This window comes from Fundulus heteroclitus, chromosome 17 (genome assembly GCF_011125445.2).
Source record: "Fundulus heteroclitus isolate FHET01 chromosome 17, MU-UCD_Fhet_4.1, whole genome shotgun sequence".
In the NCBI taxonomy this organism is placed as follows: domain Eukaryota; kingdom Metazoa; phylum Chordata; class Actinopteri; order Cyprinodontiformes; family Fundulidae; genus Fundulus; species Fundulus heteroclitus.
In genome coordinates, this window is record NC_046377.1 from 16,097,723 (window position 1) to 16,113,511 (window position 15,789).

The 15,789-nt window shown below is 38.7% G+C and overlaps 1 protein-coding gene across 1 annotated transcript in view; it reads left to right on the forward strand.

Annotated features, from left to right (window-relative positions):
• apaf1 (apoptotic peptidase activating factor 1) overlaps window positions 1-14,326 on the forward strand; it is a 55,450-nt gene extending 41,124 nt beyond the window's left edge. Inside the window, exon 27 of the mRNA XM_012869749.3 lies at window positions 12,382-14,326. Within this exon, the coding sequence (XP_012725203.2) occupies window positions 12,382-12,528 (147 nt within the window). The 3' untranslated portion in view covers window positions 12,529-14,326. The remainder of the gene's footprint in view (window positions 1-12,381) is intronic.
• The last annotated feature ends 1,463 nt before the right edge of the window (window positions 14,327-15,789 follow it).

Genomic DNA, 15,789 nt, shown 5'->3' on the forward strand with positions numbered 1-15,789 from the left:
ATACAGGCTGCAGCACAGGTCCGGGTCTCTTTTTACGGCCTGAGCCGCCATCATTAGGCGCATCCTTACGAGACCTCCGTGGCCATTGAAGTGTTACAGCCAGCCATCACTCTAAGGACGGCTCAAAGAAACGTGCAGTTGCAGGGAAATGAGATGAAATAAAGGAGTGAAGGTTGTTCTGACCTTCCCTCGAGAGACAGCTGATGGATGAAGAACCTGTCAGAAAGTGGGAAACGGTTGCGTGGCAGCAGAAAAGGAAAGGAAATTCAGTTACCTTAATGTATACTACCTAGACTAAGCATCAGTCTGAGTACCCATCCATCTTTCCAAGCTGGAGGAAACAACTTTGTTCGAAGCAGGTTGTTCTTTCTTAGGACCGTTTGTGTTGCAGAGGTCATATTTATGATTGGTTACAAGTGGAAAAATGCAGCAATACCCATCACGTCATTCAACACCACAGATTTACTCCAGAATTTTAACAGGAATGTATTATGTGACTATTCATACAACAAAAAAAGAAGAAATTACCATATAGTGTCTCTGTTTAATTATTATCTGCTTCAACAAGCTTTAATTGTTGCATGTTTTGTGGTATGACCAAGGTTCCTGCACAATGTAGAGTTTGATGTCAGTATCTTCAAAGTTTGGATAAGTGAGAAATCTCTTTCCATTTGACCGTTCCACTATCTTTCCATCTGGCCATTTATCGGTCTGTCTGTCCATCTCGCTGTACATCCAACTTTCCATCCACCTGTGCTTTTAACCACCATTTTATCTGTCTGCCCAATCAGCCATCCAAATTTGCCTCTATTTGTTCATCAGGTCCACAGTACCTCCATCCGACTGCCTTTGTCTGTCCATCCAACTATGAACCCATCTGTCCATCCGCTTCTTTGATCAACTGTATTCTGTTATCTAACCCTCTATCTGTCCATCCAATCATACTTCAGGCCCCCCCCCAACCATCCTTCCAACATCAGTCCGTACAATTATGGGATCCGTCACATCAGCCGTTCCTCTAAATATTCAGCTGCACATCCCTCCAGCTGTTTTTCCAACCATCCGTCTGCCGTACTATCCATCCCTTTTTTCTCTTCATCCAAATATCCAGCTATCTGTCTGTTAAAATTCCCATCCATTAATATTTTCAATTATCCCTCCATCAAACTATCTTTTTGTTGCCATCTAATTTAATTCAATTCCATTTATTTACATATCTCCAAGCCACAACACATCATCTCAAGGCACCTTACCAAGTCAGTTTGATTAAGTCATGCAAAATGGTTAAGACGTTTTCTATTTAAGGAAACCAAATATATTTCATCGAGCTGGACAAACATGTAACAGTGGAGAGTTGTTTGCATTGTGTTTTTGGCTTTGTAGCAGTCCCTCAGACAAGCTAAGCTAAGCTCTGGGTCATCTTCCAGGTCTAAAAGACGAGAGTACATAGTTGCAGTAAAAGCTCAGCCAATAGATATGTCTACAAAACAAACTGGGCTAAACACTGAAAGAAAGCGCCAGCTGTATCACATGAAATGAATCATGAAACTGTTGACAGCAGTAGCTCAGCCGATGCCCCCTTCCAAGATGGTGTCACAGGTTAACAGAACTCCAGGCCAGATGTAAGTACTATGAAGATAATAAAAAAACAGAACATAGTAAAAAGTTGAAATAACAGCAAATAAAACAAAATTGGAGAGTAGTAGGAGAATGTAGCAGCATGAGGAAAGTGATCTCTGTCTACAGAACTACAGAAATGGCTCAGGATAACTTAAAACACTCAAACTGTAAGCTTTATCAAAAAGGAAAGTTTGAAGCCTAGTCCCAAAAGTAGTTCGTCCAACCATGATATGGCCTAAAATCAATATTGTGATATTTACAACCGGTTATATTGATGGTATATTTCACCTGGAAAATCACAGCTAAATGCAAATCACATTTACACATATTTCCCTATAGGTTCCATATAGGTTAAAGATTAAGTGATAATAACGTTATTGAGCGGCCGCACCTTCACACGTAGGTATCTCCATTAAGATGTGCACACTTACCGATTTTCCAGGTGCAGCCTGAGCTCAAAACACTGCACTCACATCCGTCTATCGAGCTCGGCAGCTTTAACTATGTTTGTGCCGTCGTCAGTAGTAATAGCACTTAAACCTTCTTCGACCATCTCCCCGGTATCAGCTGGAAAATATGCCCATCTTGACCACTCTGGTGCACATTCGTTTCCATTCGTCATTGATGTAATGTACAGTCAGACAAATGAACAGTTCCATTTACACATTTATAGGTGATTTTATACATTTTAAAATTGGTTCTTAAAATAAGTAATTAGTAGATAACGGAAGGATTTCCATTGATTAGCATGTCTGTTGAATCCCAATGACAATCATGACTTGGACCGAGGTATTGACATCATGACTGGTTGAATCTTACCGCCACTAAAATAGCAAACCAAACTGAAACGGTTGCAGAACATTTGACCAAATTGGTTCTGTGGCTTCTAGCCAGCACAAAACCAGCACAGACTCCCTGTAATTACACATAGAGCTCATTTTCTCCTGTAGAAAACAATATATTACAAAGCAAGCGCAATAAAAACCCTAAAAATATGCTGCCCTGTCAATGGTCTATAAATACGATCAGGCGCGGCTTTTTATTAATAGCTGCAACTTTTGATTGGGAGTCGTCTTACTTTCTCGCCTTTTCATTGCGTTATTCTTAGACTTTAGCAACAATGACTGCGTTTGTTTTTTTTTTTTCTTCTTGTCACATTCGAGAACAGTGAATCTTTGGAGTTGTTTGTGAACCAAAATTAAAGCCGTCTTTGATCTTAAAGCCACCCACCCCCTTGGCTGTCACTTTATACCCTCCTTTTGTAAATCAAGAAGATGCTTTTTTTTTTTTTTTAAACGACTGCTGTCTTATGACAGGACACGTATTTAAATAAGACGTTGCTAAACAGGCCACGGTGTTGGCCCGGGCAGAATACAGAGTTTTCATTTTCCGTCACGCTGCTCTAGAAATGAACATCCCCGCTGTGCCGCTCCAATGTAGAGGCAGACCTGCCTCTAAAAATACCTTCACGCACACTCTGAAGAGTCAAACAACCCCATCTGCCTTGTTTTCTGCTTTTTATTTTTCAACTTCCTGCTTTTCATTATGATAAGAGATCACATAGTTTAGCAAGCACAGTCTGTTTATCACCCAGGTGCTGTTCGACCTGACTCCTCTTTGGCATTTGTTTCTGCGTTGGAGAAGGCAAAACAGAAAACTTTGATGGGGTTTAGCTCAGAGTAAAAAATGGCCTGGATTCATTCCTCTTGTTGTCAGGCTTGGGGAATAAACACAAGCTGGTGAAATATTAATCTGGCAGTTGTTTTCCCCTCAATGCTCATTAAGCCGGGGTTAATTGTCTTTCTGGCTGGATAAAAGTAAAGGGTCTCTCTGGGCGCGCAAATCTCACCAAAATAAACCACAAGAGAGCAGAGATGGCGCTGTAGATTACTAAGATGAAAAAGTAGAGGAAGACGGTGTATGTTTTGTTAAATGAGTGGAGTAATTCACTGCCTTTCAAAGGATTAAAACATTGTTTAGATCAAATGGGTAATAGATTTTGATTGCAGACGAGCCAGTTTAGCACCCAGACTCTTTTATTGTTGAGCGCTGATGTTGCAGGTAGCACAGCACCCTCCACATTATTGCCTCCCTTGGGGAAGATGTTTGTAGCCTTTCTTTGCTCCCTTGTGGCTTTCATTCCCTCCTTCCTTCCTACCTTTTGTCCTTCAATTTTTCTTCCCTCTTTGTGTCCTTCCTTCCTTGTCCTTCCTTTTCTTCCCTCCTTATATCCTACCTCCTTCCTTTCTGTCTTGTGTCCTTTATGTTACTCCCCTACATCCTTCTTTCCTTTCTTCCTCCCTTTCCTTGTTTGTCTTATTCTTCATCTTGTTCTTCTCCCGTATGTCCTACCTTATGGTCTTCCCTTCTTTTTTCCTTATGTAATTCCCTCCCTATTTCCTTTCTTCATATCCTTGCTTTTGTCCTTCCTTCCTGTCTTGTGGTCTTTCTTCTGTCCTTTCTTTCTACTTCCTGTCCTTATTTCCTTTCTTGTGTCCTTCCTTTCTTTTCTTACTTGTCGTTCCTTCCTGTGCCACCGTCCTTCTGTCCTCTCCTTCTTTCCCTCCATGTGTCCTTCCTTTGTTTTTGATTCCTTCTTTACTTTTTCTGTTCTTCCTTCCTTCTTTCAGTTCTTCCTTCCTTTTTTTCATCCTTCGTTTTTTCCTTCCTTCCAGATAAAGCCTGAAAAGTATAACATTTGTGGATGAAAATGTGTAGAACGGTGATAGGAGCCTATGATGCTTCTAAAATTTCTTTTTTATTTGTTTATATATATTTTTTACATTATTTACTTGTTCTTATTAGCAGTTTGTTCTGTTCACGTTGCCTGTTTCTTATTTACATTGTACATTTCATTGTATATGGAGTTCTATATTTACCAGTATGTGTTATTTAATACTCAGTCATTTTTATTTATTCAATCTTTAGATTTTCTTGTATGTAAATAAAGAAATATGTGGACCTTAGAACCTAATTTTTGCATTCCAAGCTCTCCTCCATTTGCCTGCAATCCTTTTCTTTAATAGATTTCTGCTGGGAATGCCTACAGAAAGGGAATAAAGTCCCATAATGTGTCAAAGAGAAATGTTCAGAGGATTGAATGGCATTAATATTTCAGGAGATTGAACCTTGGATGAATAATTTAGCTTCAGAGTCCCACTTTGTCCCTCAGCAATAGCTTCTTGACCTGGTCACAAATAACACTCATCTGATACATTTTTTTTACCTTATTTTTATAAAATAGAGGTGGCCTTACAAAATCACCCAAGCCTGCTCCCTTCTTACTTTAATCTGCCTCCTCTCCAGGCTTTATCCATTGTTGTAAATTGATTTACTTTTTCCACATTGCTCAGAAACTGTACCTACTCCCCTTGGACTTTCTGTAGTTGGGCTATTTATGTAAGAGGAAGATGGATTGCCTCTGTACAACGTTGTGAAAGGTCCAAGCATGCTTTCACTCACACATAAGCATTGTTCTGATCTTTGCAAGCACCCACAAGACAGTTTTGTTGCCTTTTTCCTGTGTTATGTAAGCTGTGCTGACTCTCTCTAATGCAGCCTGAATAAGCAGACCTATTTAGCTCTCGGTATCCAACGTTAGGAGCCTGTTGGCTCGGCTCTGCTGTTGCTCAGTTAGCGGGAATGCTGGGGTCTGATTTTGACCGACGATTTGCCAAATTCAGATATGAACATTTAGATGAACACTTAAACAATTTTGGTCATGAGACAAATGTGAATGTTGGTATTTTCTCAACAAAACTCTCCTTTCTGTGTTCATCCAGGATTATGCGGTCAAGCGCCTTCCCTATTCCCACTATTTATAGCTCTGGTGTGTAGTTTTTTACTAGAAGACTCTTAGGGGGAAATAAACCACACATTCACTTTTACTCAGAGGAAAATAGTCAAAAAGAAAGAATAAAGTGATTTTTTTTTTTTTCCTCCTCAGAATATCAGTGCAGTTTTGGCATCCTTTCTGTCTAAGAGATCAATTATCCACACTGGAAAACCGGATCTCTCTTTTCTTTCTTTAAAACCAGCATCATTGTTGTTGTTTTTTTCTTCCTCTGCTCCAACCCGTTGTTTACATCATCAGCTGCCACCCTCTGACCAAGGATATTACTGACTCTGCAAGCTGCATAGCAACACGTACACAAATTCTGCACAAGAACATCCATAAACAGCCCTAGGGGACTCAAGTGGGTGGGTACAGATGACAAAAAAAAACGAGTCACACAGGGGCGGGGTCGACTCTACATTAGGGCTAGGAGATATGAATTAGGCTTTATGATTTGACTGTGCTCAAAATAAGCACCTACCTCCTTTAACACTTCAAAATAAGGTTAGAAACGACAGGTGGCTGAGCTTTAAACACTCAGCGTGTTGTCTAGGCCCTATAGTAAAAGCTTACACATTATTGCACCAGATAAAAAGTCATGCTGACAGTATCAAACTGTCTTATTGCAATATCTCATGGCAGGAGGCCTTGTTACACCCCTAAATGTTTAGTCGTTTGCAGTTTTCTAACTTTTCCACATGGTGTTGCTTAATCCTACACCTTGTGTCTTTTTGTAGTTGCAGATGGTGATTGTATTACAGATGTCTGGTGAGTCTAGAGCTGTCTAAATGTTTAAAACCGGCACCTGTCTGTTGTCTTTTAATAGCTTTAGAAGATCACACTGCCCTGCATCCTACCAGCAAAAACAAGTGTTCAAGCAAGACTTTGATTACTTCCTGCTGCCTCAGCAAACAGTGAATCTTGATAAATTTCAGAAGATGCGCACCAAGCAGCTCGGAGATATTCTCACACTGCGTAGTCATTTAGCATCTACTTGCATCACTAAGTCCCATAAATCAATTGCCTCGCAGAGAGGGTGTTGATATCAGCCATCTGTTCTGGGGTGTGCCTACCGCTACACACAAACACAAAGGGCCTCTGTTTGTCTCTATAAGACAGCAGAAAGTCTCAGCATTCCCACAAAGTCCAGAAAATTGGTAATTTTACTTATTTTCAGGTATTAGTATATATAAAAATAAAAAAGGTGGTTGAAAAATTAGCTTTTTCAGACCTTTTCTGTTATCCTATTATCTAATTTGTGTATAAATCCATCTATCTTATGTCCATCAATGTGTTGTGCTACTGCTGGAAAAAAAAAAAAACGGTTAATTCATTTTGTAACATTTATTTTATTCATAACTTGCAAAGTGGTTCAAATTAAAGAATGTAGTAAAATGTTAAAAAAACAAAAGGAAGACTAAAATATACTGTTTTACGGCTATCACTAACATGGATGTCACATGACCTGAGTGTGTAAGAGCAAAAAAAGGTGCATTGTGGGACAGATTGAACATGCTAGCGGAAGATAAACACATCCCAGAAATCACGGGCATTCTGCACTAGGTTTACAAGGCGTGATGGTATGAAATTATACAACGTATTGTAAAAATGTGTACTACATATGATAGTGACACTGTATCGTTCTTCATTTGTTGTTTGGTTTTCACGCTGTCACGGTGTCCTAAAGTCAAGAGAGCTGAGATAAATAAGAGATACCAAGGCATGAGTATGAGACGTGGGCCTTTATTTCCTGTGTAAAACCAAAGTGCATCAATTCTGTATACACTTTCCATCCTCCCTCCCTCTTTCTTCCAGTCTCTGGGTTTTCCTGGTTCCATATCTAAAGCCCGACCACAACAGAAGTGGCTGCTATTAATTCTGTATACATGTTTGAACTCGTACACTCAGGGAATTGGCTAAGAAAGAAGAACATAAATCTGGAAATGTGACTCTGAAAATGTGTGGACGTTTTCAGGTTGAAAAAAATGTGTCTGACAACTGAAATGTGTGAAATGTTTTCCAGTTTGCAGAAGTTTTCTGCTCTGGATTCTTACTTCGGCGCACATGGAAACTTTTTGATTAGGATCCTGTCAGTTTGGGTTTGCCTCCCCTTTTATACTTTTCATTCTCCAAATACACACAATACCAGAAATGCTCGCCGCCTTCTGAAGTCTCATTGTCACCCCAACGTGTTAATTATTCTGTATTCAGATTTTTTATTTATTTTTTTTATAATAAAACCAGACCCACTCTAAAAACAACCCGAATATCACACTTTCAGTCTCCGTCTCTTCCAGCATCCTTTTTCAACCATTTTTCTTAAATACCAGGTGGTTCATGTATGCTAAGATGAATATCTGTTTGCTGCAGAAGCTCAGTTATTCTTTTGTTTGGGCTACATCTGGCATTCATCTTATCGTAACCCTCATGGAGATGCTAGTGCTTCATCTCCGAGTGTTTTCTTTTCTCAGTGTGCAACTTAGACACTTTCATCCTGTCTCCTTCCACTCACACGTCTGTCTTCTTTTGTTCAAACGCACAATCTCCGGTCTGCAGCTACCGTATAATGAATAATCTGCAGGGTTGTTAGACTGCAAATCTTGTTGTGTTGCCATTAATATGATTAAAAACTGCTCACGGTTTAACTCGTCGGAAGCCTTTCCTTCAGTATTGCTCCAGATATGGCAGTTCTGCTTTAAAAAAACACTACAGTTCTTATAAGTATAATCAGAAAATTGTGCTAAATGCATTATAGTTGCCTCACATAAGAAGTCATAACTATTAACGCGACCTTAAGGATGTATAATGAACCCATATGCTGACTCTCCTGCAGTCTAACGCATTGAAAAATGTTTCATTTATGTACTTTTGACATATCCTGCTCCCATATTCATGCATTTGGCCACTACTTAAAGTATGATTTAGGTTCAGGGTTCTAATTCCAGTTTCACTCATATCTTAAGTACTGCATTTATACTTATTTATGTATAGAAGGCTGCTTCAGCTCAAAGTAATGCAGCACTGCTGCTGCTTGCTGGTTTTGGTAATTAATTCTCATTACTAGGTCTAAAAAGATGGGACGTAGCATCCCGAGTCAGTGTGTGCATTTATATTTATGAAGTGTGCGGAAAAATGAAATTACTTGAACAAGATGTCATGAGCGCTCTCTTCAAGCCTTGAGCATAGCTTTGATGTTTAACTAAACATCTCACAATTTCACCGTGGTAGGTAAACATTAAAGAACACGCAGTGGGTGTGAAATAACAGCCGTTAACTTCTTTTTTTTCCCCTCCAAAGCTGGATTTGAAGTTTTAATCCCCCATATATTAATAAAAGGGTTCCTACACCTTTTTTTTTTTATATCACCATAGCCTTTGGTTTTCAGTCAATTCTTGTCCCATTAAAAAAAAAACACACACAAAATAAATACGAAATATGTCGGAATCTTTGGCAGATACATCTCTGCAACACTCAATTGAAATATGTAAACCGCATAGATGGAAGGATGGTCAAACAAATTTTACATTTATCTAACCATTAAATCATACCAAATTAACTTACAATTAACTGTTTCATGTGATAGATCCAAATCTGTAACAAGTACATTTATTTAAAAGATTGCATGGAATAAAACTTAAAAGATATCTACTTATACTTCTATAATTAAATTAAAAAAGTACTTTGCATATATGTATTCCAGGGATGTCATTTGACATTTTGTCATATTACAAACACAAACTTCATTATACTTTTATTTGTGATTCTATGTCCTGGATCAACACATAGTAGGGTATAATGGTAAAATAGAAGCCAAACAAAGCATGGTTTTTATACTCTGTTGGTAATAATATTATTAATACATTTGTGAAAAATGTGCTATGCATTTATGTTCAGCTTGCTTTAATATTACACCCAAAGAAGTGAATGGAGCCCTCCTGTGTGTAATCTCACCTCTGTATAGCTACAGCTGTTCTGTGACGGGAGAGAGAAATTGGTCAGACTTTATTGGAAGATGGCTGAAACTGTAATGCAGTGAAATGTAATGCTGTAATGCAGTTTCTACCAAGTTATGAGTGAATGAATATAGATTAGCGTGGCTCTCTACTATATCTGTTAGATACTTTCATATAATAGCAGCCTTCTGAATAGGCTCTCAGTTGTTTGCTAGCTTCAGCAACATTGACAAAAGCTGTTTTGAGTTGTTGAAAACTATTTCTGCCTGTAAAGGTTGTTTGTGCATGTTTCACTCCACTATTAAAGCTGTTTCACAGTATGTGGAACCTGAGGAGCTCGTCTCCTGTGTTGAATCCATTCACACCGACACACATAATAATAAAAAAGAACATTTTTGAAAGACGTATACAGTTGAATCTATAGCTCAGTTTCACTTTTTGAATTCAATTAAAAAAAAAAGATGTTTGAATGCTATCCTAATTCATAAAGATGAGCCTTCTCTTAACCTGATGGGTTTTTTTTTTCACAGCGTAACGGTCGATGTCACACAGGGCAGTGAAAGCTTTACAACTGCAACACTCCAGTAAAAGCTTCAAGGCGTTGATGCCACTCGTGTTTTTTATTTTATTTTATGTAGCTAGAAGAGGTAGCAGTCCCCTGCTTTGATGTGACATTATCACGATAATTATTGTTAAAGATGAATGTCTGCAAACGCACTCATCACAGGCGCATTGACTCGATGCGCCTGTGATTTTTTTGCTTCCTATGACACCGAGCCTCTCTTGAAAATGTTGACTTTAAACTCTGATTAAACCGAATTGCTGAGGAAAGCTGGTGAGGGAATGTGTTCGTCTGCTGCTAAGGGATGCTAAGTGACTCCTAAAGCTCTGAGTTTTCCTTAGTTATTAAATGTGTGGTGTTATACAATTACATGTTTGCATTCATCATTGCTCAACTCCTGGTGGGAACATTTGGTGTCTTAGCATTTTCAAAGATAATTTACATGATAAATCATTATCTACAAATAAAGACACATCACAAAACTACTTTGACATATGTTATGCCATAAGCTGGTTGAATATGCTTATTATTATTATTAATTATAATTTGGTATTATAATTTAAATAATAAATCATTCAACTCAAAATTCCGCTATAACAAATATAGTTCAAATGGTGGTGATGTTAGCTATAAGCTTATAAGTATTTATACCACTAATGTATTAGTTAATTTGCTGTTATGAACTCATTTATGCTGGAATAAATGATCAGGTCGGACTGTTAACCGACCAGGTTTATCCAGCAGGCTGTGAGAACCCCAATGTAACTGCAATTAGAGTTTAAATCCTTATTCCTTATCACCATCCAATGATATTGTCTCTGTATTAATGTCAGATGTTAACTCCAAAGGAGGTTAGCTCTGATTTCTGAATAACCATGTAACTGTGAATTGGACTGAACACAAAACAATGTCTATTCCGCAGTGGTTGGTTTTATTGGACCAAAAGCAATTCCCTGTTACAGCAATTCTCTGATTCAAACAACTTTGGAATTCTTACTCATTACTAAACTAAAACATGCAAAATATATATGTAGAAATAAAGAACAAACAAAAATAAACAATGGATTAAAATGAGCGGTTAGCAGATCTTAACTTAACTCAAAGTTGTTTAACACCGCCCTCGAAACACCGGCATTTCACGTATCAGCATTGATAGACAGAACAGCTTCGGGAATCTCACTGGACGCTTTGATGTCTTACACAAAAGCTAGTTCAGCTAAGCTACCTACAGTTCAGATATACGTCACCCTCCCAAGATGGCTGCTACGATGACGTATGAGGGGAGGTCCTAATGACGTAACCACGCTTACGCTGATGGGATAATGCCTCGCTTCGAGAGGGGGCAGCTAACTGGGAGTTTAAAGCAAAGCCCGCGACTTGAGCTCGGACAAAGAAATTAAACTGATAAGGAGACGCGAAAAGAGAGAGGGGGGAAGCAGGGAAGAAGATGAAAAGAAATAAGCGGTAACCCACGGCGGGGTTCTTGATGGATCACAAATCAACACAGCAAATCAATTGTAAAATGCATGCACATACAAAGAAAATGTTCAGCAAAATAATTCCAACTTCGTCGTGGAATAAAAGCATTAACCAACACCTACAAAGTTCTAACGCCTGCCCAGGCACTTCTAAACACCCTGTTGGTGAAACAGAAATAAAAGGGGAAAACCCCGTTACTTTGAGGGCTGGTCCGGAGCTGGATTTGGAGTGTGCGGCTTTCTGGACGCGTCTTGACGAGCGCAGTTTTCCGCAGGCTGCAGCGGGACGGGGAAAAAGCTCCTTCGTTTCTTCCTCCGGGTTCAACAGTCGCTTTGTTGGCCAGACAAAGCGGGGTCCTCTTCGATCACTGGGAGATCCGGCGTCTCTCAGTCTTTTGATCAGAGGGAATTTCAAAGTACTTATTTAAGTCGACCTCCTGTTATAAAGCAGGGAATAACCGTTGCGTCGAAAAATCTCGGTCCAGCGAGTAATCGAACACGTGGCGTGGGAATCACCCCAACGGAATCAGCTGTGTCTTCTCGGGTTGGCCAAAAGCCAGGGAAGAAGGAAGATTTTCGTGGGTGATCGGCTTTTATAGCCATCACCATAGCAACCTTATCTTGATCGGCGGCCATTTTGCCGTGTTGCGTGATGGGAGTTGGTGGCCATTTTGACCACATTGCATCATGGGTAACGCAGTCCGTTACGTCCCGAATCGATGCCCGCTTTCTGTCACGTCTGAACTGGCACAACAACATAAAACATGGGTTGAAGAGGCACAGAGCTGGAATTTGTCTCCCATCTGCCTCCCTCTTGTAGAGAAAAGTACTTCAGTCTCATCCCTCATGTTGAGAAAATCCAAATAGTCAACATCTAAAAAGCTGATTAACCATAAAATTAAAGTGTTTTTCTTTTCTTTATCTCACATCCAGTGGTGGAACGTGGCGAGAGGCGAAGCCCTGCAGACCTTCTACCCAACAGGAAGCGCTCTCAAGAAAATCCACGTGTCACCCGACTTCTCCACCTTCGTCACCATCGACAACATCGGCATCCTCTACGTCCTTAAGCGAGTAGCGTGAGGACAGCGCGAACAGGATCGAAAAAACAAATCACTACCATTCAGAAAAATACTAAGTAGCAGCAAAAACAACTTTGCATGATATTTTTTCCCCCTCACCCCCATCAGTCTGCCATCCACTAACCATTAATGGGAAACATAGCATTATACACCAGCACTTGGCGTTCTCTGGGACTAAATGACTCTGTTGTTGGGATTAGAGATGCACCAATCAGAGATTTATGGCCGATTTCCAAGCTCAGGGTTCAGTAAAGGCGATTTTAGATCCTTACATTAACTGGGATATTTCCACAAAGCACCCAGCAAGTTCCAAAACGATCATAAATTGAAAACGGAGTAAATCAAAGCTAACATGAGCACTATTGCAAATTTATGAAAGAGCATTATGATTGGTACCTGCTGGAGTCAACGCTTGGATGAACAGCTGAAATCCGCCTGTAAAGACCACAGGTTCCTTTACTGCAGCTTCTTAATCCGTGTTCTTCCTTTAACTTTGAGACTTCTTCTGTCAGTAACAACTTCCCCACTAAAGAGTGTTGTGAGCACAACCTGACCACCAGTGGAGCCACAAGGAATCTGTTTCTGATCACCAGCTGATTTGTCGGTGCATCTGTATTCGTGACCAACTCTAAAGTTAGACAGATCCAGAACCTTTCCTTGGAAGAAGAATAAAACCTTTAAATAAAATCATATGGAAAAATTGAAATCAGCATGGGAATAAAAATAAATATACATGATCGGTGCATCTTTTTTAACTGTGAATAATATCTGTAAATCAACTTTGCATTAAAATGGCAAACAATCACATGTGGTATGGGATACTTTATCATTACGCAAGCTTTATGACTGTTCTTGCACATCATTAAATGCATTTGATTGGAGATGACTGGAGACTTTTCATCCATGCATCACCAAATATAGCTTTCATCTCTAAACTTAATCTTCTGTGTAAATGTTTTTGGGTTTTTTTTGTCGTAATTTCCGCTGCACCCTTGGTCTTAAAGAGATTTCTTACCATTGCTGGAGCATGTTTTCTGTAAACTGACTCCGCCTTTTTAAGTCCAAGTATGAAACTTTTGGTGCAATTTGACGCGCATTAAAAATGAATGGCCTGATGAAGTTTTAATGACTTAAGCATTTAAAATTGCATCCAGTCAAAGCCGGAGAGACTATCTGTACTTCGAAAGTGTTTGTTCGTTTGAGTTTGGATCAAAGGTAAATGTTTTATACCGAGAAAGAAAATGTGATTTATAATTTATTAAGAGCTTTCCAGTTGTGATTCATGCTGTGCTTTCATAATGTTTTGTAACAGTTTACATCGGCTCTGAGTCCCACTTTTCACACCTCTTTTTTATGAATTATCTTGTTCAGAGCACTTTGAAGCGAAAGTTGCAATCTTTCAGGAGGCCTTTCTAAAATGTGACATTTAGACCGTTAAACTTACTACTATAAAGTTTTTAGGTGTGCGACGAGTCTGTTGTCAAGCTGTATTCTATTATCAAACCTGAATCATTTAATAAATCTGGATGTAGAATCCAGGTTTATTTAGATGATTTTAGATGTACAAATGGAAGAAAAAAATTAATGGGTGGGTGTATTTCAACACGTCCTAATTATTCAACACTGTTATTGTTTTTAAAAACTGTGCCTCCTGTTTGGTGCTTTGAAAGTTTAATCTGGGAAGTTTTCTTCAGCAAGTACCACAGATTTCTTCTCTTCCTGAGCCAGAGTCGACATGTATGTGTTGGTACGGTGTTGTGAGGGTAATTCAGGATTAAACCATATTAATTGATCTGTAATGTTGCTGTGTGCTTGTCTTTATTGGTCTTTAATGATCCTTATAAGGCTGCTTCTGGTTTCCACATCTCTCAGTTGTTGGTTTTGAAAAATAAGACTTGTACGTATAATAAAAGTGGAACGGCAACTCCAGACCTCTGATTAGGATTGCAGTGAAGTTGGCAGTGGCATTACCCGTGAACTGACAACAGGAATTTTGTTTAGAATTAGTTTTTAATGTGATTGGTTTACAACGTAAGGGCTGGACGATAATTTAATAATATATCGATCAATAGGTGTATATCAATGATAGAGAAAAAAAAGGGTCAACAAAATGTTCAACAGAGGAACAGTTTTCCTTCCTTTTGCATTAGCCATGTTGGTTAATACTGGTGGAAATAAATTTCACCAATATTTCATAATTTTTTTTTTTTTTTTTTTCACGGCAACAACTTTAGCCAAAACTGTGTCTTGGCAGAATAACTGTGGTCATACCCAGGACAACACAATAAAAAGGCAAGTCAAGTTTGTTTATAAAACAGTTTTCAGTAACAAGTTGATTCTAAGTGCTGTACATGAACAGAAAAAAAACAGAAGGAAATATTACATAGGAAAATAAAAACATATTTACAAAGGAATAAGCATAAATTAATCCTTGACTAGACTTCTTTAGTTTCACTGGAACAAGCTTCATCGCTAATATTCAAAGCTTAATTGTTTCTATTCATAATAAAATGGGCAAATCCTTGGGGGTTTCTAATCTAAAGTAATTTTATCCAACCTTTCTAAGGCTACAACTAGTACAACCTTTGTTTAGTTGTCATAAAAATAAGCTAAATAAATCCATGACTACACTTCTTTAAAAATCTAATAAATTCTTTTGAGTATATGACTGTTAAGGCACTAAGAAATCACAGCCAACTTGTTTCACTGCCCAAACAACACATGTAGCCACTCTCTACAACCTATTTCCAGTAAACCATGTTGTGAGATGGATTGAAAAAAATGTAAGTTCTATGTTTGCAATGAGCCCAAAGCAGAAAGACATTAAAGCTCTTTAGTCAAGCATTTTTTCATTCAGCAGTGTTATTAACAGACAGTACTGCTGATGGCATTTGTTACCAATATTGTGCATGTTCTTGTTTGCCTATTTGTCTCTGGAGAGTCTATTTTGCAGTTTTTCCCTATCAGAAAGAGAAAAAAAACGTTACAGCAGTTCAATCCTGGCACTTCCCACAGAATAGCGGTCTGTGGTCTATGTTTTTATTTGGAGAGAGGCAGGCATTCAAAGATTTCTTCATGCAGAAACACTCGCACCTGCACTCTGCCGTTCCCAAGCAAGCTGTGAACTGGTGGAAACTTTATTCCCAGCATGTAAATAAAAATTATGAATGTCTGACCAAAAAAATATAAAAATTAAAGCCCTTCTCCCATCTAAAGCAACATTTACAACAATAAGTCAAATATAGTCAAATTATTGTGCATT